This window comes from Toxorhynchites rutilus, chromosome 3, assembly GCF_029784135.1.
Source record: "Toxorhynchites rutilus septentrionalis strain SRP chromosome 3, ASM2978413v1, whole genome shotgun sequence".
NCBI classification, from domain to species: Eukaryota; Metazoa; Arthropoda; class Insecta; order Diptera; family Culicidae; genus Toxorhynchites; species Toxorhynchites rutilus.
In genome coordinates this window covers 190,679,074-190,701,789 of record NC_073746.1, presented here as the reverse complement: position 1 = coordinate 190,701,789, position 22,716 = coordinate 190,679,074, and the positions used below count along the sequence as shown (strand labels likewise).

Here is a 22,716-nt window from a genome sequence, read left to right as displayed (position 1 = left end):
GACGTAGTTATTCTATAACAACACAAAGATGGTCAATTGAGGGCCCTGAGTTTGAACTCACGATCGATCGCTTAGTAAGCGAACGCGTAACCAAGTGGCTACGAAGACCCCCTATGTATTTATATTGTCATTCACGTTTTTTAAAATGGAACAACTCAAAGAAAAGAAATAATCAAAAGTAGCCTTCATAGCCGGAACAATAACAAATATATCACAAATTATAAACACAGTTATCATTTTTAGAGGCGAATTAACTTCAAAGTTTAAAGCCTCTTAAAAACAAAGAAAGAAAGAAGTTATCATCATTGTTCCGTCCTGTGCCATGAAGCAAACATTGACTGCGATGATTGGAAGATTGATTGATTGATTCTTTGTTTTAAGAGGCTTTAAACTTTGCAGTTCATTCGCCTCTAAACGATTGGAATAAAATTTTGATCCTAATTATAATCGTCTAAGTAGCTCCTAAAAATTTCATGTTTCGTATTCTCAAAGTATTGGAAGACACTTCATTTGTAACGAAAATAATTCTGGAACTTTCGAGAGTCCTAGATTTGAACCCCAGGGAGGATGGCGACAAACCGATGGCCGATGGATTTCAAGAGTGAATTCTTCTTCAATCCGGAGAACGGCACCACGTTTGAAAAATGGTTTACCCGTTCCACTGATTTGTCCGAAAACGATGCACGAAGTCTGGACAATAGAGCTAAAGTTCTTCTCCTGCCCTGGAAGCTGGACACTTCATCGCACAGCCGCTATGTCAACTACATCCTGTCGAAATTGTCAAAGAATGATATGTTTGCCGACACCATCAAGAAATGGAACAAAATCTTCGGTAGGTTCTTCTGTGTTTCATAAGCGCTATCAGTTGATGAAATCGGAGACGAATGATATAATCATCTACGGATGTGAAAAGTTTGAATTCAATGAACTGAAGATCGACAATTTTGAAGGCAAGATTTTCATCTGCGTTATCAAAGCACCACGCTACGCAGATTTTCGAGCAAGATTTCTTTTCCGCATCGAAGGTGAAACGGCGTAAGTGCCAGTAACCATTCAAACTCTGAACGACGAGCTCCAGCGGCTCATCATTCCAATTCAGGCACTTCAATAGTCGAACATTCATTAGTTTCGAAAAACTTGGTCCATAGCATTTCTATAACGACAACCGAAAACGGATAGTTAGTCTACCATCGTGCTCCCTGCTGGCAGTGTGAGTAAACGCAGTATGTTCATGAATGTTCATTTTATGATCCATTGCAAGACATGCAATCGCGCCGGTCACAAAGAAGGCTGCTATGGCTATACCAGAAAATCTGCAAGAGACTCGTCAATCCGACCCCGAGAGAAGAAGAAGCAGCTTATGAAAAAGTCCGACTCCAGAGTCGAACCTGATTACATATCTGCGGACCAGAAAACACCATCAACTTCAACGATGTCACTATTTCACAACTGGATTCCACAAGCGATATCAAGGTTATTTCCAATGCTAGGTGGAAACAACTGGGACGCCCGTAGCTGACACCTTCATCAATCGATGCATCTAACGCATCTTTATCGGCGATTTCCATTGTGAGGTCATCCGCATTGTCAACCGGTGGTTGGTTCCTTTCGATACGCTCTTCAGTCAAGTTGCAGCAATAACCAACCATCCGGCGGTTTTCAATAACTCACTGGGATACACACCATTTCGTTCACACCCATGACGATGCTATCCTCTTCGGACGGATGGGTAGCTAACAAGGCGTCACAAAACACCTTTCTTCACCGTTTGGAGAAGTATAGATTTCACGATAAACTGAAAAAAAATTATGAGATGTTGTGTCCAAGACACGACCATATTGTTGACGTAGAACTACGCTGTTGTTTTATTTGAGTCGCTTCTTAATAACTTCTTATTTGGAATGCTGCGAAATTTTAGAAATAACTGTTTAGTAGAATGGTTTGGTCGCCCTGAAATGGTTCTTACTGTAAAATCAGTCCACGATAATTGATTGATGATTCATTTTACCCCTCGCAGAACAATACACAAGCTGATCGAATGTCGGTTGTCAATACATTGAAAATTCCGGCATAGCCTCAAAATATTCACACAATTGTGTAGCTTAATGGAATGGCGTCAGTCAGAATGGCGTCAGTTTGATTTAATGATTGCAATGCCAAAACATCAGCAAGTAAGTAATTTGGTCGCGTCCACAGTTCAATCCGAAACGAAGACATGTAATTTCGCAAAACAAAGAAGAACAAGTAATATTCATTGCTACGTTTCCAATTCGCTGTTCTTCTTCTTTTCTTCGTTAATGTAGTTTAAATCATTCCCCTTCGTTGATCGCCGATCAGTTGCTCGTTATTGATGACATTGGAAGGGAAGCTCACAAATGAGAAGAGCAAATGTATGGGAAAATAGAAATGCTTCTATTTTTCATCAGTTTAAACCGTTTTCACACCAGGGGATTGTAATATATAGCATAAAAAACAAATCTTAGGTAATTTCCGATTCGTTTGGTATGTAAATCGTCAAAATCCGTTCGCGGCGAAAAGAGTTATTAACGTCAACATCATCTTTTTTTTTTTCTCTGGTTTGACGAGGATGTCCGCTTGCCATGGCCCCAGGCCACAGATGGGGAATCCGCGCCACTCGAAGATGCCGACTGTTCTTGTTCCCCTTATCGCGAAGGGGAAGGAACAAGGATCTTCGATTTAATCACAAGTTTTTTGGTCAAATTTTAAAGTACAGATCGGCATCTTTCAAAAAACAGCAGTGCAGTAGTTTGTGAAGGGTCGTCGCCAAGCACATCTCGAACGCTGATCCCGTGTGAGTTCCGGAGGTTCTCATACTTTGGGCAAATACAGAGGATGTGTTCGACTGAATTGCGAACCTCGCACAAGTCACAAAGGGGATGAAAGGGTCCTCTGTTGAAGTTGTGTGACATGTTGCAGTGGCCGGTTCTTAACCTGGATAAGATTCGTTGCTCTCTCATCGTTTTGACGTCTTCGAATCTGGTGATGGATCCTTTGATTCTCCGGAGGAACAACGTCGCTTCAACGGACCATTTTTCCGCCCAAAAAGTTTTGAATGTGTTGGCGATCCATAGTCTGATGTCGTCTAGCGGTACTTTGCGCGTCAAAAGTTGTCCAAGGTGACCGATTCCAGCAAAACGGTCGGCCGCTTCATTGCCGGCTATACCACTATGTCCGGGGACCCACATGAGGACTGTATCCGGCAGCAGATACCTCCTGATAGCTTGTATCCATGGGTGCCTAGTTATAGCCGCGCCAACGGCATCGATGACGCTAGCCGAGTCGGTAACTATCAGGATCGATTTGCTTGACGGTATAGTGGCAGCTTCAAATATTCCGGCAGCTTCGGCCGAGAAAACCTGGCAAATGTCGACGAGCTTCTTGCTGGAAATAAGACAGTTATTATGACCGCTTATCCCGAAACCAACTCCTTGCATCCCTTTGGAACCGTCCGTGTAGCGAATTTCATAATTGTGATATTTTCTTGAGACAAGTTCGACAAAGGTTTGCTCCAGACCCACAGAGCTTGCCGAGCTCGAAAGTTGTTCCTGATTGTATCATCCATTTGGACCACCGGCAACCTCCAGTCGTTAGTCCCAAACCAAAGCTGTTTAGCTATCGATGGGAGGTTTGAGTGTGTCACCTGCTGCAAGATTTCGTTCGTTAAAACAGTCTCCTTACGTCCGCTGGTTTTAGCGAGAAAGCTCGCAGTTCTGGAAACTATCGCCGCGTCCACAAAAATGTCATTGTTGTAAATCGGTGATAGAGTTTTTAGGAGTTTATCTCTGGCCAGGCATGTCACTTCGAGACCGTAGGTGAGGCGGCTATTGATGATGGCTTTGGCCACCCGTAAACGGATCGTTCGGTTGTTACTCCGGTGAGGTTTGGAGATGGTTTTGAAGAGGTTTAACCGGGTGTCACAGCTTTTCTTCACCTCGTCGAAATGGTGCTGGAAGTTCAGATTGCAATCGACCACCACTCCCAGGATTCTCAACGTTCTACGGCGGGGAATGCGGTCGTTGTAGATTTTGACTCCCGAATTGCAACCTTGGTGTTTGTGACTGCATACCACCATGTGACCACTCTTTTGCGCCGAAAGTCGAAAACCTCGTTCGACAGCCCATTTACCGATAGCATTGGTAGCTGCCTGGATCTTGATGCGTGGTGCCCGGTGCGTGTTCCCCACCACTACCAAAAGGATGTCGTACGCATACGTGAATACGCATACTCCTTTCGGTATAACCCGGAACAGGCTGTTCATCGCTATCAGGAAGAGGGTGACGGCTAAGACGGAACCTTGAGGTACACCAGTTTCTTCATGAAAGCGCCTGGAGCTGGTGTTCCCGACTTTTACCTCAAAGGTCCGGTTTGTCGCGAAGTTTTGAACAAAGTGCAGCAGGATGCCGTCTACCCCTCAGTCAGCCAGTGTTTTAAGAACTAATGGAATCCAGGTTCGGTTGTACGCCTTCTCTAGATCCAGGGCTACCATCTCCAGATGCTGTCGATTTTTTCTGGCCTCAGCTACCTCCAAGGGATGCGAAATACGTGTTTGTGCCCATCCCCGGTCGAAAGGCAAACTGTCGGCAGTCCAACTTCTTGTTTTCGGTCAGGTAGGTGACGAGCCGTCGGTTCGCCATCCTCTCTAGGGTCTTGGACGTACAGGAGGTCAAGGATATTGGCCGGTATCCTTTCACGGAGCAGCTGTTCTGGCCGACTTTGGGGATGGGGATCACAATACTATGTCTCCATTCCGCTTGGAAGTCGTGCTTCAACCAGAGATCATTAAAAATGTCGAGGAGAGTGGTTTGACCTAACGGGGACAGCTGCTTGATCATCTTATAACCGATGTGATCGGGACCAGTGGACTCCGCTTTGGTGGAGCGCAGAGCGACGATGAGTTCTTCGACGGAGAAGGGTTTGTTGAACGGTTTTCCAACCCGATCATTCGGAACCATGAATCGATCGACTGAGTTCGTGTCCGCTTTTTGTTGTCGGATGAACTCGGAATCGTATCCCGAAATCGAGGACAGTTCAGCAAAATATGCCCCTAGCATGTTCGCGGTGTCGACTGGATCGCTGTAGGTCGTGCCATTCGCTTGCAGGATAGGGGTTTGGAATCTTCTTTTCCCATTCAGCGCGTTAACACGTCTCCATAGGTCCGCAGAGGACTGACTTTCGTTTATGGATTCCAGGAAGCCGGTCCAGCTGTTTGGCCCGTCTCACTATTCGCCTCACCCTTATGTGCTGCGCTCGGTATCTGTTCATTGCCGTTTCTTTCTCCGGACCATCGTGCCGGATTCGTTTTGTCGCACGCAGGAACTTCCTCCGTTTCTTGATTTCTTTTTTGATGTCCTCAGACCACCAGTGCAGCGCTCTCTTTCCAGGGTTGGGCTTTGTTTTAGGGATGGCGGATTCTGCTACCTCGGCGATGATTTCGTTGAGCTTCTGCATGGAGGTCGGGTTGTCTCGGGCGATCAGGTGGCTGGAGGAAGCCCTGTAGAAATCCCAGTCAGCTTTGTCGAAAATCCACTTTGATCTTCGGGTGGATTGAGGCGGCGGTGCGTTGAGGATAATTGAAATCGGATAATGGTCACTTCCGTGTAGGCCGTCTGCTTTATTCCACCCCAGTTTACCTACCAAATCAATACTGGCTGCGGAAATGTCGATGGCTGAACTGCTACGACTTCGACAGAAGGTGTCGGTACCGTCATTCAGGACCGAGAGCTCCAACGATTCGAAAAAATCAGCGATGATGTTCTCCCTTACGTCCGTTGCTTGCATCCCCCAGTTGTGGTGGTGAGCGTTGAAGTCCCCCAGAACGATTTTAGGATCCTCCAAGCTCTCAAGCACCTCTAGCAGTTTGCGTCTCAAATCCGGGATCTTGCCACATGGTAGGTAAACGGAGACAATAACTACCGGAATTGGAGATTCTATTCTGACCGCAATTATCGGTAGGTCGGTGTTGATCTGCTTGCGCTTATGGGGGATGCTCTTCTTGACGCCCAAAGCCACGGAATGTTGTAATACGGAGCCCAGCTTTGTGTACCATTGGTATTTACCGCCGAGGATCTTCTGGACGTTCGTTGGAGACACTCTGTTTATTTCTTGAAGAGCGATGACTAAAGGACACAGTTCCCGGTCTAGGATCTCCAGCTCTCCAAGGTTGTTATACAGACCATTGACATTCCACTGCAGGGCCAGGTTTGTTGATCTGGTGACTGTTGGACCTCGCTGGCGGTTGATGACGTGGTGGTTACTCGGTGAAATCAAACTGTTGTCAGAGACCAGACTCGATGGAGCACCCTGGGTGTTCGGAAATACCCTGGAACTCAACGGAGGTGAAGATGTCGTTGTTGACAGGGGACCGGAGGACCCGGCTATAGCTGGTAGAAAGTCTCCAAGTCTATGTCTCCATGTGTCGTAGATAGCAGCATTGGATTGTGCTTCGACGGGCATGGACGGAACACCCGCGCTCTGAGTTGCCAAACGAGAGGGGTAAGGACGGATATCTCCCAGTGACGGACCCCCCACCCGACGGTGGAATAAAAATCAGCGGCTTGGCCCTTGGCGGAGGTTGTTGTGGATGGTAATGCCGAACGAGACAGAGGGAGGCAGCGGCCGGGTGGAATGGTTCCGACCGAAAGCCGCCCGCATGACCCGACGGAAGGAAAAAATAGTTCGGCTTTTTTAGGGCAATCGACTATGGTGGTTGGTTCTTCGGCGACAGCAATGACAGCAGGCCCTGTCTCAACGATGCAGTTGCACGACGTAGAAATCCCGTCCGTCGGGGAACAAGCGTTTCCGCCCTTGTGTGTCCCGAGATCATATACGACTCCCACGTGGTCCTTCAGGGAACGGGCGTTGTCGCCCTTGTGCGTCCTGAGATTTTGTGTTCCCGCGTGGTCCATCGGGGAACGAGCGTTTCCGCCCTTGTGCGTCCCGAGATATCTTTCTACTCCCGCGTGGTCCATCGGGGAACGAGCATTTCTGCCCTTGTGCGTCCCGATTTCTCGTACAACGGAAGCCACTTTTCCCCGGCGCCGGGGTGTCTTGCTTCTGTGTTTTTATTTACCAATTCCTTGAATTCTTTCCTGTTAGAAGTTCGGCTGATGAAGATGATTGGATCTCGGCTCAACCGGACTCAACCGGAATTGAAGGAAATATACGGACTTCCTTTTCTACTTTTATTAGCTGGACAAGTTGAACGTGTTGCCTTTTGTTTCCTAAATTGAACTGCATCCTTTATTGACCGCTAGTTAAGGTGAAGGTGGAAGCTAGCCATTGTAGTAGTATAGGTAAACCCACGTGTAAAAATGGGGTATTAGTGTTTGTGAGAGAAGAGCAAAGCACACGTAAATAGATCAATTCACTTATCAGACTGTGTGGCTTCATTGACACTAGTCTTTTAATACATTTGAAAAAAATAACAATTCAATACTAAAGTAAAATGTATGAACGATATGTTCCGATAAACAATTGCAAATATAAATATATATAGAAAATGCATTTGCATATGAAGTAAAATTATGATTAAACGCGGGCGTAACATGAGCAAATTTATTACATATGCGAATTGGGGCTCTTTTGGTATTAACGAGTTCTTCCGTATAGTAACTCGATGTTGATAATTCATTAATATATTTCTTCGTTGATCATATTGTTTTCACATATTCACGTTGGAGAGCCTTAATCCTTCTCTTCGTTGGCCAAGGCATTTTGATTGAATGTAAAACTTTTCCGTTTACTGTTTTTGAAAGCATAAGCAGGCAGTGTTACGAGCTCTGCAATACAATTTTCTTACCCATTGTCAAGTTACTAAAACTAACATTATAGACCAATTAAACGTAAAAATAATAATTGTATTGATATCAACACAATTTTATTCTATTGACTTTCATGACATGAAACGCTATGACTCAGGAATAACATTTTATTGAGTGGGTTTTATAGCTGTTTCGATGATGTTGTCTGGCATCAGTGTCGAGAAAATAACGATGCTTCCACCAATACAAACAAAACCATTACCGAAGATTGAAAAATGAAAATTTAACTTTCAGAGTACTAGCTCGAGTTTTCCGACGTTTTTTCACTATACAGTGCGACATCAGATGAAAATTTAATATTTTGTGAGTAATCGATTAGAGTTTGGTTGATATTTCTTGATGGGAAGTGTGCGAAAACGATTATTTTCTTCACACTGTTTCGCAAAATTATTGATTTTTGGGCGAGGGGTGAGGGAGGGAGATGAAAGAAATGAGCGCCATTGTGGCAGCCATTTGTGGCTAGCTTCCACCTTCACCTTAAATTAAACTTGTTGCTTTGTTGCTTGTTAAATTGAACTAACTTACCGTGCTATCTAACCTGGGTCCGCAACAACTTTCGCTTATATACGAAGTAAAGAAGTTACACAAGTACCTATTGGGTCGGCGATTTAAGTGCGATTCACATACAACATCCACGTCACGTTCACGTCCCGTCACGTTACGTCAGTTATTCTACCATGCAATTATTATGAAAACATTCACATACACCGGCAACGTAACGACCCGTCAGCATACGTTCAACGAAAACGACCGGCAGGATTTGTAGAAAAGAATAATTGACGGAGACGGACGGCTCGTTTGGTTTTTGTGTCACGGCTTTTGTTTAGATTTTGGTTGTACAGTAATTTACATCTAATTCGACATTTAGCTAATTGGACAGACCTGTGATGCAACACGTTTAATTAGATATTTTACCTCTAATTGGACATTTTTGTAAACATTGAGTTCGGAGCCCAAATTATAGCCCCACTTTGAAAGTCGCCACCTGTCGCAAATGTCCAATTACTGGTCAAAATTGCCTCCAATGCCACACTAAATGGTACCACGGCATGTCGCATTATAAGTAACATACTGTACTTTTTATGCCAACATATCTCTTAATTCCAAATTTCGGAGTGAAAATCATTCGCGCCTAGCTGAGAAAAATAGTCTATATATTATTATTGTTGAATAAGCGTCGGACTACGGGGTTCAAGCATTTTAATTCAATGATTTTCATTTAATTTATCAAAATTTAGGACTGATTCTAGGCATGCTAATTCGAAAGAGGGCATTGCAATTTAAAATTGTTGTAGATGGCGACACCATGAATAACATTGAATAAATCATTCGTTTGACATTTGACGTGACGGGTTGGTGGAAGTATTGACTGCATGTGTGAATTGGTGGAGACGTTGACGGAACGTAGACGTTCTTCTCCGTAACGTTCTATGTGAATCGCACATTACTCTTCTCGCGGACCATAAGCACCTAGTGCAAATCTTTGGTTCGAAGCAGGATATCACACTGCATATGGCATATCGACTGCAGCGCATTGAAGCATTGAAGCCATTAAAGCTACTCAACTACGATTTCGATTTCCTTTATATGGGCACCAGCGAGTTCGGTTGCACTGGAATGTTATCCAGGATAATTGGCCGCATCAAGGAGCCTGATAAAGATTATCTAATAGCATGATTAATGTTCAGTTTTTTGTTTTTAAGAGGCACTTTACAGTTCATTCGCCTCTAATGATTTATAATAATATCGATTCATTTCTTTCGCTGCTATCCAAGCTACAATGAAGACAGATGCTGGAAGCTGGCCAACCCATACACGGTCAATCACAAACTCAGACGTTCGTTCCTACGTCGACAGGTGGGACTCTTTTATCTATATCGACGGTTGTTTTTGTTCCACGGCAGAGTTGTCTATTGGCCGAGAATAGATAACGACATCGAGGATTTGATCCGCTGCACTGCCCGTCATAACCACATTGGAATCATGGACCATTCCAGACAAGCCATGGCCACGCGTTCATCTGGTATTTCAGCTGTGGGTGGCGGTTCCCGGAATAAATCGCCACAGAAAACGACTGCAACAGAAACCACCGCTTATAAAATGTGTAGTAGGCTATAAATATTGTGGCGCGGTATTGTATTTCAAAACAAGAATTAACCGGGCAAACGTATCGCCCCAGGCAAACGTAACGCCCCGGGCAGACGTATACCGTCCGACGCTCGCTAGAGCTCGGTCGGACATTGCTAAAGGATCGTATCCTATGTTTCAAACTAACCGGGCAATCAGTGGATCCCAGGTTTGCGTGCGAGACACCGCCGCTTCCGACGGCGGGTCGGCGGTGGACTCGGATTGCGTCATCTTGGCGGCATGGGCCGCCTCGATTCCTTATCCTCGCCAAATGGGGACTTCGTCCCCATTACATTGTCCTCAGAATAAATTTCGAAAAACGAGAACAAGAGAATAAATTTATAATAGAAATGTGAGGCACATGATGTTTTTCCCGCGCCAAATATTTCTAGCCTACTACACTTTTTCTAAGCGGTTGTTTCTGTTGCAGTTGTTTACTGTGGCGATTTATTCCGGTCACCGTGGGTGGCGTATATTTCGATTTGATCATTGTCGTTTTATTAATAGCACAGTAGCCCGATTTTTCTTGCTGTAAGTAGAGCTTGTATGGATGAAGAGAGGCCAGGACTCCCACTATGAATCGATTTGCATCACTGATGATTGTTGCTCGGACGTAGTTATTCTATAACAACACAAAGATGGTCAATTGAGGGTCCTGAGTTTTGAACTTAAAATCGATTACTGGCGCAATCATTTGTGACGTTGGGTGTATTAGAAACCATCGTCACGGATAACGGTACCCAATTGACAAGTCACGAGTTTAGGATGTAATGCGAAAAGCAAGCTGCGAACCTTGCAGGCCGCACCACAAAACACCAAGCAACGGACGATATACAAGAAGATTTGAACCGGATCAATTGACATTGATCGACATTATTCTGAGAGATGGGTGACAGGGTGACATTTCTTGGACATAAATGACGTCAGAACCTATCGAGGTGCTAACTTCGATTCGGATCACGGAATGAATACCGGATGACAGTTAAGATGCCCCCTAAACTTTCAGTTGTGAACAATATTCCGACGCCCGCGGCAGTGCAATTTCAAGCGATTAAAACAAGTGGATTTCGTCGAAAATATGTCGTTATAAAAAGAAGTGTCGCTTCCGTATTGCCTTAAATTAATTTGTATAGCGCAAGTCGAAGCTGCGCTGCCAGAAAAGAATAAATAAAGCTCCTCTTGAGGATAGCTGAAACGAACGTGATGAATTATAGAGGTTTTAAACTTTTCAGTTCATTCGCGAGGATAGCTGGAACATGTTCAAGGTCGCCTTCAACAGCGTAGTAGAGAACATCATAGGTCATGTGGAACCAAGACAACAGAGGCGGAGATAGCAAAATAGAGTCGCCATGAAAAGAAGGAGTGTGAGCAACTAGATCAGCTGCACCGCTCGTGAAACATGAAAGTCCTATCGGAAATATCTTCATCAATGCATCTCGAAAAGGCTTCGTGCCACGAGCTGAAATATATCGAAATAAGAATGGGAGTATATTGACGAACGATCGTGAAGTGACCGAAAGGTGGAAGCAGCTCCTCGATGAATACTCGAATGGCGTACAGGCAGAGGACCAAGATAACGATGGAAGCCATTATGTTGGAGCGGGTAAATAATGAAGATGTACCATCCCCAACGATAAGTGAAGTTAAGAATGTCATCGAACAACTAAAGAGTAACAAATCAACTGGAAACGATGTTATCAGAGCGGAACTTATCAAGATGGGGCTGGAAAAGTTGGTTAATTGTCTGGATCGATTGATTGTCATAATTTGAGAAACAGAACAACTATCGAAGGAGTGGGGTTATTTGCCATATTTTCAAGAAATGAAACAAACTAGACTGTGAAAACATTCGTGCAATCACCTGAATGCTTCCTACAAAGTACTTTCCCAAATAATCTTCCGTCGTCTATCGCCACTAGCGAACAGATTCGTGAGTAGGTATCAGGTCGGCTTCATCGAAGGTCCGTCTATTACCGACCAAATCTTCACCTTGCAGCACCGGCTACTCATCGACTTCAAAGCCGCATATGATTCAATAACACGAAAAGAATGGAGAATCATGGACAAAAACAGCTCCCCGGAAAGCTGACAAGGCTGACTAGAGCTACGACGGATAGAATACAGTGCTGTATGCAAATATCGGATGGATTATCTGATTAATTCGAGTCCCACAGGGGGCTTCGCTCAGGTGATGTTCTCCCTTGACTGCTATTCTACATTGCACTGCAGGATGTTATGGAACGAGCGGCGTTAAACTTACATGGCACTATTTTCAACAGATCCAGTCAATTCATGTGCATCGCTGATGACGTGGGCATTGACGTCAGAGCATTTAAGACGGTAAATGAACATTACATCTGACTTAAGTACGAATCAGAGAGAGTTGCACTTAGCGAGCACGATTTGCCCGCGGAATTGGAGAGAGATAACCACGAACCTACTAAGTTGGAAAAATACTGTGAATCAGGTCATATTGTAAAAAATAAAGCAAACAAACTCTTCAAAACTTCATGTTTCCTATCCTCAAAGACACTAGGAAGACTTGTCGGGTCACACAACCGTGTGACACCGATGCAAATTCGACCCTGACAATTTATCCCATTTCTACAAATTTCTACAAACATACTCGTTGCTATGAATAAGGTAATAAATAAACATTTTCATTCCATTTTTCGTCAGAGAGTAGCTACGTTTTTTCTTCCTGCTCCGTTTTTCCATTATGCGATAAGACTGCTGAATCATATTGCTGGTTATCTCAAAGAATCCACTTCTTGTCCTTCGATTGTTACAATCCAGCAATTCTCTTTGAAGATCAAAATTGATCGTACTGGACTATCACTACCGTTACCATCACTAACCTAAGGGAACTGACGCTGGTGCGGTCGGTTGGCTGACATTATCCAATTCGTATTTACGTCTACCATCATTTCATTGTCTCCTGGTTCAATATTGTATAACCTGGTTCTCCTGGTTCAATATTGTATAGCTTTCTCTTCTGCATTCGACGAAATTATAAAGGGCCTGATCACGAACGTCACTTCACGGTGAAAACGAAAAGAATTGTATGCAATTTGTATGCATTTCATTTCGTTTTCACCGTGAAGTGACGTTCGTGATCAGGCCCAAAATGCGAAAAAATTACTGCACACTCACGTTGAAAATAAAGTTTACTAATGCTACAACTACTTTTCTCTCATTCTAGTTTCTCAACGTGCTTGCCCTTGGAATTCTTTCCGTGATAATCAGAACGAATAACTATCATCTTTTGCTCAATGATTTGAATGAAAATGAAAATAACGAAAATGATCAATTTGCACCAATATTACCAACACCTCTCAGTAAAGTTGATCCACCGTACGCCTATCGTGATAATTTCCAGCAGACTGGATTTCATAGTAGTACCATTGATTGACTAATTTATAATTCTCAACTTTTCAAATTGTTCGTCAATTTTTTGCAGATGATGTTGATATGAGCGGAAGTGGACTAGTTTTCCTGTGTATGATTGCCGTTACTTTGATGTTGATTTACGGCGCGGTCAAGGGAAAACCTTCTCACTTGTTGCCCTTCTTTTGTTTACAGATATTTGACTTCGTAATTGCTACGTAAGTTTCAGCTTTGCAAAATAGGTACTCATCATCATTTGAAATCTTTTACAGTCTTACAGCTGCTGGTCATTTGTGTTATATTCGCTCGATGCACCTCTGGATAACTGAAAGTCCAAACCGTCTACCTTGGAGGGAGGAATTGATCAAATTGAATCCACAAACATTGTCAGTACTCGTCTTAATTGGATTCATTCTCTTTATATTCCTGAAAGCTTATGCGATTGGGATAGTTTGGCGTTGTTATAAATTTCTAACACTCAGACAGCAAAATCTGCGTTCTATGTTGCCTTACATTATCCCAAATACATCAAACACTACGAACATGCAAGGGGTATGTTTTCATGAAATATATATATAGACAATTTCTTTTTCTCTAAATAACCTGTTCTATTCTGTAGGGATGCGACAACAATTCTCTCCTGCCTGGCTATGATGAAGCAATTGCCCAAAATTTGAAACAAGCGCCACCTCCATCCTATATGATCGCCATGGCTATGAACAATAAAATTATTGAAACTGCTTCGCGTGAACCAATAGTGATAGAAGAAACGGTTGATTTCAATAACGCCGGCAGTGTCAATTGTGATCCTCCACCATACAACGTTATTGATAATGGCACAGCACAAGAACAAATAACAACTGATACAAATGAGTCGGCTGTCGTTGCAGAACCTTCATCGCAATCTTCGCCGACTAAATGAATTGAATAATTACATGTATATATATATATATATCTATATATCTATGGCACGGCACAACGGATCGATGTCCTTTATGAATTCATACGCTGATAAAATATATTAATAAGGTAATCAATTTCAACAGATTTATGTTTGATGAATCCCGATGTTACACATCATTATATATGAAGCACATATCTCATGTTGATATGGTGAGTAGAATCCGAATCGATTTTTTGTTCTACAGGTTACAACACTTCGTGTGTGAACGCTCCCGGAGGTCAACAGTTTTTGACGTAGGACTACGTCTTTCATTTCTGTACCGGGGTAAGTTCAAAGTTTCGAAAACGAGAGAGTGACGCTGGACTGCAAGGTTATGAATGTTAATATCTCTTTACCGGCTGAATGAAGTGGTATAATAATCACTTCTTCTGAAAGATAAAATGTCAACGAGTTATATGATTGTCACTTATTGGTCCAAAAAATCGTTTCAATAGCATAAAAATTGCTTTGAAAGCAAGTTATTGAAATCTTAACAATCTAGCTCATTGATCATGATTGGTGATCGCAATGTGTTCCCGAACACGGACGCAGAATCTAGGCACCTGGAGAAACCGTTATAGCGAATTCATGCAAGCTGTGATTTCTTTTGCTCGCTTGCATTAGTGTTTGGGAAACCATAGCGGACACATGCAAGGCGTGAGTACTTTTACTCGTATCAGTTTCTGTTCTGATTTAGCATGGAACAGTCATGAAAAATTGTTTGTGTGTGAATGCGTACGAGCGAAGGAATATTCGTACCCATTTACGCATTCGACTTGGTGTTCCCGTGATGCAATCCAATAGCATCAGTTTCTGTTCTGCTTTCGCATCGAACAGTCATGAAAAATTGCCACATCACGATAAAAACGAAATGAATTTTATGCAAGGTTATGCAAGGATAGACTATATTTCGTTCTCGCCGTGAAATCGCGCCTTCAGTTATTCTGCGCATGGAGTGATCATGAAAAATCTCGTGTTATTCTTACGAAAACAAACATGAATCATGTATCAAACATCTTCAGTTGCTTTTACAAGGCCACTCAAATTCTATCGGTTCGTTTCGGGGCCACCAACAAGTTCGAAAGAGATGAATTTTATGTTAATAACAATTCCATACTTATATACGGTACTCCTGCGTCTACCTTGCGGTTATATCACAGATATAACCCACTTCCTGTTTTTTTAAATTTAGAACTAACATTCAATTATCATGGTATGTTATGTTTGAGTGGGTATAACGACGGTTCCCAACCTGTATATGCGCACGCAGTGCTTCACCATTCATTCAAATTTGAATTAACCAACTGTAAAACAGTTCAGTTGCTCTAAAGCTCTCACACTAACGTACCGAGCAACTGCTGTTCGCGCTGAATATACCACACGAGAAATAAATGTGAGAACGATTGTTTCCATGCATATGTGCTGAAAAACTTGTACTCATAACGCTAAAAAGCCGTGAGAATATTTCGAGAGAGTCTAGCAATTCTGTTTTATCCCCTGAACGTAGGCTGTAAGCAGTGTATTTGGTTCAATAGCATATGAGATTCACGGGTCGGTTTGCCGTTGAATTATTCAAATTCATGGGTTGCTACTGAATTTGAATGCGAATAATCCCTAAAGCGTATCTTTGTATTCATATCGTCGACATTATTTTATGAAATCGAATTTAGGGATATCGTGTAATAAGAACGATATAATGTATTTTTTGACAAACTTGTCTATGTCTTTCTGTAACTCCCATTATGTTTTTAATAAAAACATGCATCGATAATGACAGGTTTTATTGACAAGTCGTTTAAAAATTATATCTTTAGATAACAGGTTTTTGTACTCTTGGAATTATTGCTTGGAATAAAAATCAATTGTTTTGAAACTACTAAGCGAAACTACAATATGTCGTTGTTGGTCTGGATATCGCGAATAGCAGTTTCTATATAGCTTTCAACAGTATTTGATACAGTTCCGAAATTGCTAATATACATACCAAACTATTTATTTCTTATTTATATCTTACGCATATTGATATCATCAATAATAGTTTCAAGCTAATCGGGATCAACATCCTCATTGTGGGTTTCAGCAGATAAATCCTTGTTTTTTTCTAATTGACTTATTCGCTATTTTCAAGTAGTTTTTCAATTGTGTGTTTCATGTAGTTGACAAATTGTGATTTTACATCAGCGACTACGTGTCTACAGTATCGCCCTTTATTTTTTTCAAAATAGCAAACCAACTTTTTTGGATCAGGTTTGTCAAGTTGTGCTTTTCATCAAACTCTACCATGCCTAAAAGAAGTATTAGTAGGAATGGTTTTGTTCTAATACAATATATAAGTACTAGCTGACCCGGCAAACTTCGTCCCGCCCAAAATTTGTGTTTTGTTATCAATACCTTCAAACATCCACGTTTTCTTACTATGAGCAAGTTCTTGGGTCCAATCGCAAAACTGTTCATTGGTTAATCTTCTAATCGACACCGTTGAATTTACCTTTTACTATAAAATTCCTAGTATTACTAACAAAACTCATCATTATAATATTTAGGATACGAATGCACCAGCTGCCTCGGTGTGAAGTATCCCAAATAAACAACAACAACAACAACATCATTATAATATCAGATTATTTTTAGACACAATTCTCGCTCGAGATTTTTCAACCACTTGCAAATAACTTGTTTCTTCGTTACATGGAATAAATGTTTTATACAGAAAATATGATAGAATAAAAACAGCCTTAAATCGGACAATTCCTTCCTCGAGTTCTGCTCTTATCCCCACATCCGGCGATCCTTTCATGACATAAAAATCCATTTCCAGTTTCGAACAAAGATCAATTTTGCTAGCGCAAACATCAAATGGACTAACAGTCCATGTCACTATGTAATTGTAGAACATTTAATTTTCCGAATTTTCCCTTTTTCCTTCAGAGTTTTCCGAAAATTTTCAATTGTCATGTTTGGTTGAAATATGTGTAATATTTTTATGGGACCCTCTATGGGACCATTCCAGAGGAGAGAGGGGTGTCATACCATTATAGAAACATTTATTGCACCCTAAAACCACCAAATGAAAAATTTGGCTCCATTTGCTTGATTAGTTTTCGAATTATGCAGAAATTTGTCTTTCATTTGTATGACAGCTCTCCCTTAGAGAGGGGGGTGGAGTGAAAATGAAAAATTTGGCTCCATTTGCTTGATTAGTATTCGAGTAATGCAGAAATTTGTGTTTCATTTGTATGACAGTAATAGTTAAAGTTTCATATTATTACCTAATAAGATACATAACGTTCAATCAAAACGTTATGACATTAAAAGTTCTATAAACTTCACGTTTAAGCCTAGTAGTTTGCTGTAAATAAAATGAATGTGAAACCAGAAAGATGTTTCAATTCGATTCTCCTCCCGTGCACTATACGTGCATCCAAGACTCTCCCACAGCTCCCTAAGAGAGCACATGCGCTTGTATTTAGTTAACAGTTGTGAGTGGATGACATCCACAAGTAGGTATTATAACGAATGGAAGAAAGAATGAGCTTAGAATGTTCAAGCTCCTAGTTTGAATTTTTTTTTTTTCCAATTCGTTTATTTGTAAGGCTCAATCGCATAAGCTTTGCGGAGCCGCTAACTCAAGTTTTGTTTATACAAAAATTTCATCTTAAATCTATGTTTAGTAGGTTTCGACCGATTACTCGCGGTTTACTCGAGGTTAGAGGGGCAACAATTTTTGTGGGACGGGTCAGGTTAGGGATATGGATATGAGGTATCATTGTCTCAACCGAGGGTTGCCGCACGCACTGCAGTATTGTGCATAATGACCAGGGATAGCATCTGGTGTTCGACTAGCTGTCGAGGGTGAGCGACGGTGAGATGAGGGGACAAGACAAACAAACTAATAACGAAAAAGAAAAAAAAACACAAAAGCATTAAATTCTTATACTAGACCGTTTCACAAACATATAGATCAACTGCATATAGCAGATGTCGCGAGTTCCCAACACGTCTCTAACAGGAACATAGGGTTGTCTTCCTTGGACCTCAAGGGCATTCAAAAGGTACTCTCTGGCTGCGTAATTATCCGTACATTGCCAAACTGCGTGATCGATGTCATCGTAACCGTTTCCACACCGACAGACATTGTTTTGAACAAGATTTATTCTGTGGAGGTGCACATCTAGCGAGTAGTGGTTGGACATAAGTCTACTCATTACACGAATGAAGTCACGACTTACGTCCAAACCTTTGAACCACGCTCTCGAAGAAACATTTGGAATAATTGAATATAACCACCGCCCAAGACTTCCAGTGTCCCAATCGGTTTGCCAACTCAAGAGGAAACTCTGACGCAGTAATTGGAAAAATTCATCGTATGAAATCTGTCTATCAAACAATTCGCCTTCCTGGGCACCCACCTTTGCTAGAGTGTCCGCCTTCTCATTGCCAGGAATTGAGCAATGAGAGGGGACTCATACAAAGGTTATCTTACAAGATCTTTCGATCAGTGCACTCATCTGCAGCCTCACTTTTGTGAGGAAATAAGATGGGTGCCTACTAGTTCTCATCGACTGGAGAGCCTCAAGCGAACTGAGACTATCCGAGAAAATGAAGTAATGGTCTGCAGGCTTGTTGGAGATCATCCCCAATGCGAAGTCGATTGCTGCCAGCTCAGCAACATAAACGGAACAAGGTTCCTGCAGTTTACGGAAGGCGCTCGAATTTTCATTGAAAACACCGAAGCCAGTGGATCCATTGAGGCGAGACCCATCAGTGAAGTATCTTTTCATGCAATTGACTTTTGAGTACTTTCGGTTAAAAATACGGGGAATGTAAGTTGATCGAAGCTGATCTGAGATTCCAAGTATTGCTTGTTTCATCGACAGATCGTATTCAATTGAGGAACTGCTGATGGTGAAGCGAGCACGGTCTGGAGTAAACGATGGAAGACAAATATCTGACGAAATATAGTGGTGGTAAATTCTCATAAACCGAGATTGTATATTTAGATGAAGAATTTTTTCAAAGTTTCCAATCAAAAGTGTGTTCGTGACTCCGCATTTCACCAGTATTCTGAGAGAAAGTTCCCAGAATCGGTTCTGTAGAGGAGTTACTCCTGCCAGAACCTCGAGACTCATGTTATGCGTTGAGTGCATACAGCCAAGAGCTATACGCAGACAATGATATTGAATTCGTTCCAGTTTTAGAAGGTGACTTTTAGCTGCTGAGAGAAAGCAGAAAGAGCCATACTCCAGAATGGATAGAATAGTTGTTTTATAAAGTGTTATGAGATCTCCCGGATTAGCTCCCCACCACGTGCCGCAAATCGAGCGGAGGAAGTTGACCCTCTTTTGACATTTTTGCTTCAAATACGTAATGTGGGTATTCCAAGTGCATTTTGAATCAAACCAGACACCAAGGTACTTGAAAGTCAATGATTGGGTAATGCTTCTGCCCAAAAGCTTAAGTTGCAATTGGGCTGGGAACCGCTTTCGAGTAAACACTACCAGTTCGGTTTTCTGCGGCGAGAATTCGATCCCTAAGTTTCTTGCCCAAGAAGACAAGTTATCTAAGGAATATTGCAATGGTCTTTGCAAATTTTCGGCATGGAGACCTCTGACGGAAACCACACCACTGTCAATATCTTTCACATAAAAAATATAAAGAAGGGGGCTCAGACATGAGCCTTGGGGTAGACCCATATAACTATTTCTGGAAGTTGTCAGTTGTCCAAGGGTGAAGTTCATTCGCTTTTCTGACAACAAATTGTACAAAAAGTTATTCAAAATTCCAGGAAGTCCACATCTGTCCAGATTGTCTGACAGAATTTCTATGGTAACCGAATCAAAAGCTCCCTTAATATCCAAGAATACTGAAGCCAATTGCTCCTTGTGCGCAAAGGCCAGTTGAATATCTGTAGAAAGCAACGCTAGACAATCGTTTGTTCCTTTGCTCTTACGAAACCCAAATTGTGTACTTGATAGCAAATTATTTGTCTCGATCCATTGATCGAGTCTTCGAAGGATCATTTTCTCCAACAATTTTCTAATGCACGAGAGCATAGCAATCGGACGGTATGAGTTATGGTCAGACGCTGGTTTGCCAGGCTTTTGAATTGCTATTACTTTGACCTGTCTCCATTCGGGTGGCACAATGTTGTTTTCTAGTAGGGTATTGAATAAGTCTAGCAAGCGTCTTTTCGCGATATCGGGAAGATTTTTTAGAAGAACGAATTTAATCATATCGCTTCCGGGTGAAGAGTTGTTCGATGAAAGAAGAGCCATAGAAAATTCCAGCATTGAGAATGGTCCGTCCAGAGGTCCACTGCTCGGAGACGTTTCTCGAAGAATATGTTGGGCTGGAACTGAGTCTGGACAGACCTTTTTCGCGAAATCGAATATCCATCGGTTGGAGTATTCTTCACTCTCGTTGGTAGATGAGCGGTTACGCATGTTGCGAGCTACCCTCCACAAGGTACGTATTGAGGTTTCACGAGAAAGACCTTCAATGAAATTGCGCCAGTAACCGCGTTTTTTTGCTTTAATTAATTGTTTCAGCTGTATTTCAAGCTTTGAATATTCCTCGAAGTGTGTGGATGTTCCATGTCTACGAAAAGCTTTGAAAGCATCAGATTTTTTCAAATACAATTTTGTGCATTCATCGTCCCAGCCATGAGTGGCTGGTTTTATTTTAAACGGAGCACTTGGAACTTTTCTTTTTTGTGCTTCCAGTGAGCTTTTATACATCAAATCGACAAAGAATCGATATTCTTCCAATGGTGGAAGTATATCTATTGATTCGACACCGATTGTTACCGCCGTTGCAAATTTTTGCCAGTCGATGTTCCTTGTTAGATCAAATGGAACTCGAGATGGTTCAGTGGATTGCGGGCTACACTTGATTGATATACTGATTGGCAAGTGATCGCTACCATGGGGATCATTGATGATCTTCCACTGACAATCTAATGATAACGAGCTTGAGCAAAAAGAAAGGTCGAGACGACTTTCTCGAGCCGGAGGTTTTGGAATTTGTGTCGCTTCACCAGTAGTCAAGTTGAAATCGTCACATAAATCGTAAAAAATAGCCGCTCTGGCGTCATCATAAGGATCACCCCACCCAGTACCATGAGAGTTCATATCACCCAGAATTAGAACTGGGGATGAGAGAATCGAGACCAGATTCCAAAGATGACTACGGCTAATGTTAGTATTTGGAGGAACGTATACTGAAGCTATGCAAAGTTCTTTATTCTTTGCAGTTATTTGACACGCGACAATTTCGACGTCTGATAGAGCTGGGAGAGGAATTTTATAGAAAGAGTAGCACTTTTTGATCCCTAAAAGTACTCCTCCATAAGAATCATTTCTATCCAGGCGAATAATGTTAAAATCGTGGAAGTTGAGTTCAGTGTCAGAAGAGAGCCATGTTTCAGAGAGGGCAAATATATCACAATCATAATTTTGAAGTAAAAATTTGAACGAATCTAGTTTTGGCACTAGACTACGGCAGTTCCATTGTAGCACATTGATCATATCTTCTACTACGCTAGGGGAATTATCCATCGAATGATATGATTGATGCAAGGAGGGGCCATGAAGCAGTCAATTGCTTAAGATAAGACTTTAAAGATGGAAGCAAGGCAGAAATAAAGCTTCTGAGGGGGTCTTGAATTTTTAACGTGTTTAGTATGAAGTCCACAATGTCCGAAAAAGCTATCAATCCTCGATTAGACGCGAATTTTCTACGAGAAGTTCGAGGAGCAGCGTTTTTATTTCTCTCTTCTCTGGGTAATGACGTAAAATCCTTGCTGCAACCAGGAACTGGCTGAGAAGGAGCCTTCGGATTCGTTTTTTTATTACTATTACCCTTGGAATTAGACAATCTTCCGAGGGTCACTTTAGGTTTCTTACGGTGCACCGTTGGTGAAGAGAGCTTTCTTTTTGATGACTCATCCTTTATTGAAAGTTCTGGTGCAGCCGTAGTATGACTCTCATCAGAATCAGAGTCCGATTCTTGAGATGACAAAACCGAAAATTGGTTTTCATCTTGAGCGGCTGATGCGGTCTTTAGCATTTCAGCATAAGTCCGCTTGGAGCGTCCAGCGATAGAACGCTTCACTTTATCGGAGTGCTGTTTGTACCTCGGGCACTCCTGTAGAGGGTGAGGATTCTCGCCACAGTGGATACATTTTTCCACTGTTTGTGTGCAAGAATCCTCACTATGTTTCTCGCCACATTTACCGCAACGAAATTTGTTGCCGCAGTGGCTAAACGAGTGTCCCAACTTTTTACAGTTGGTACAATTATAAACCCGGTACAAACAGGCGCACTGGGAAAAAATATTTTCTACTTTCACATAGTTTGGGAGAACAGAACCTGCGAAAGTAATCCGAAAAGAGTGCGAGGGCTTATAAACTTTTTTGTT

At 42.1% G+C, this 22,716-nt stretch overlaps 1 protein-coding gene across 8 annotated transcripts in view; it reads left to right on the top strand.

The window, feature by feature from the left end:
- LOC129780374 (lysosomal-associated transmembrane protein 4B) overlaps positions 1 to 22,716 on the top strand; it is a 56,270-nt gene that overhangs the window by 15,003 nt on the left and 18,551 nt on the right. For 3 of the 8 annotated variants that reach the window (XM_055788563.1, XM_055788562.1, XM_055788565.1), the window contains exons 1-6: positions 663 to 832; positions 13,171 to 13,366; positions 13,429 to 13,573; positions 13,628 to 13,907; positions 13,975 to 14,384; positions 14,504 to 14,583. In XM_055788563.1, coding sequence (XP_055644538.1) covers positions 680 to 832; positions 13,171 to 13,366; positions 13,429 to 13,573; positions 13,628 to 13,907; positions 13,975 to 14,277 — 1,077 coding nt within the window. In that variant the 5' untranslated portion in view covers positions 663 to 679 and the 3' untranslated portion in view covers positions 14,278 to 14,384; positions 14,504 to 14,583. Of the gene's footprint in view, positions 1 to 662; positions 833 to 13,170; positions 13,367 to 13,428; positions 13,574 to 13,627; positions 13,908 to 13,974; positions 14,385 to 14,503; positions 14,584 to 22,716 lie in introns of those variants that run through there. The other 5 variants (XM_055788569.1, XM_055788568.1, XM_055788566.1 and 2 more) reach the window with 3 other exon arrangements.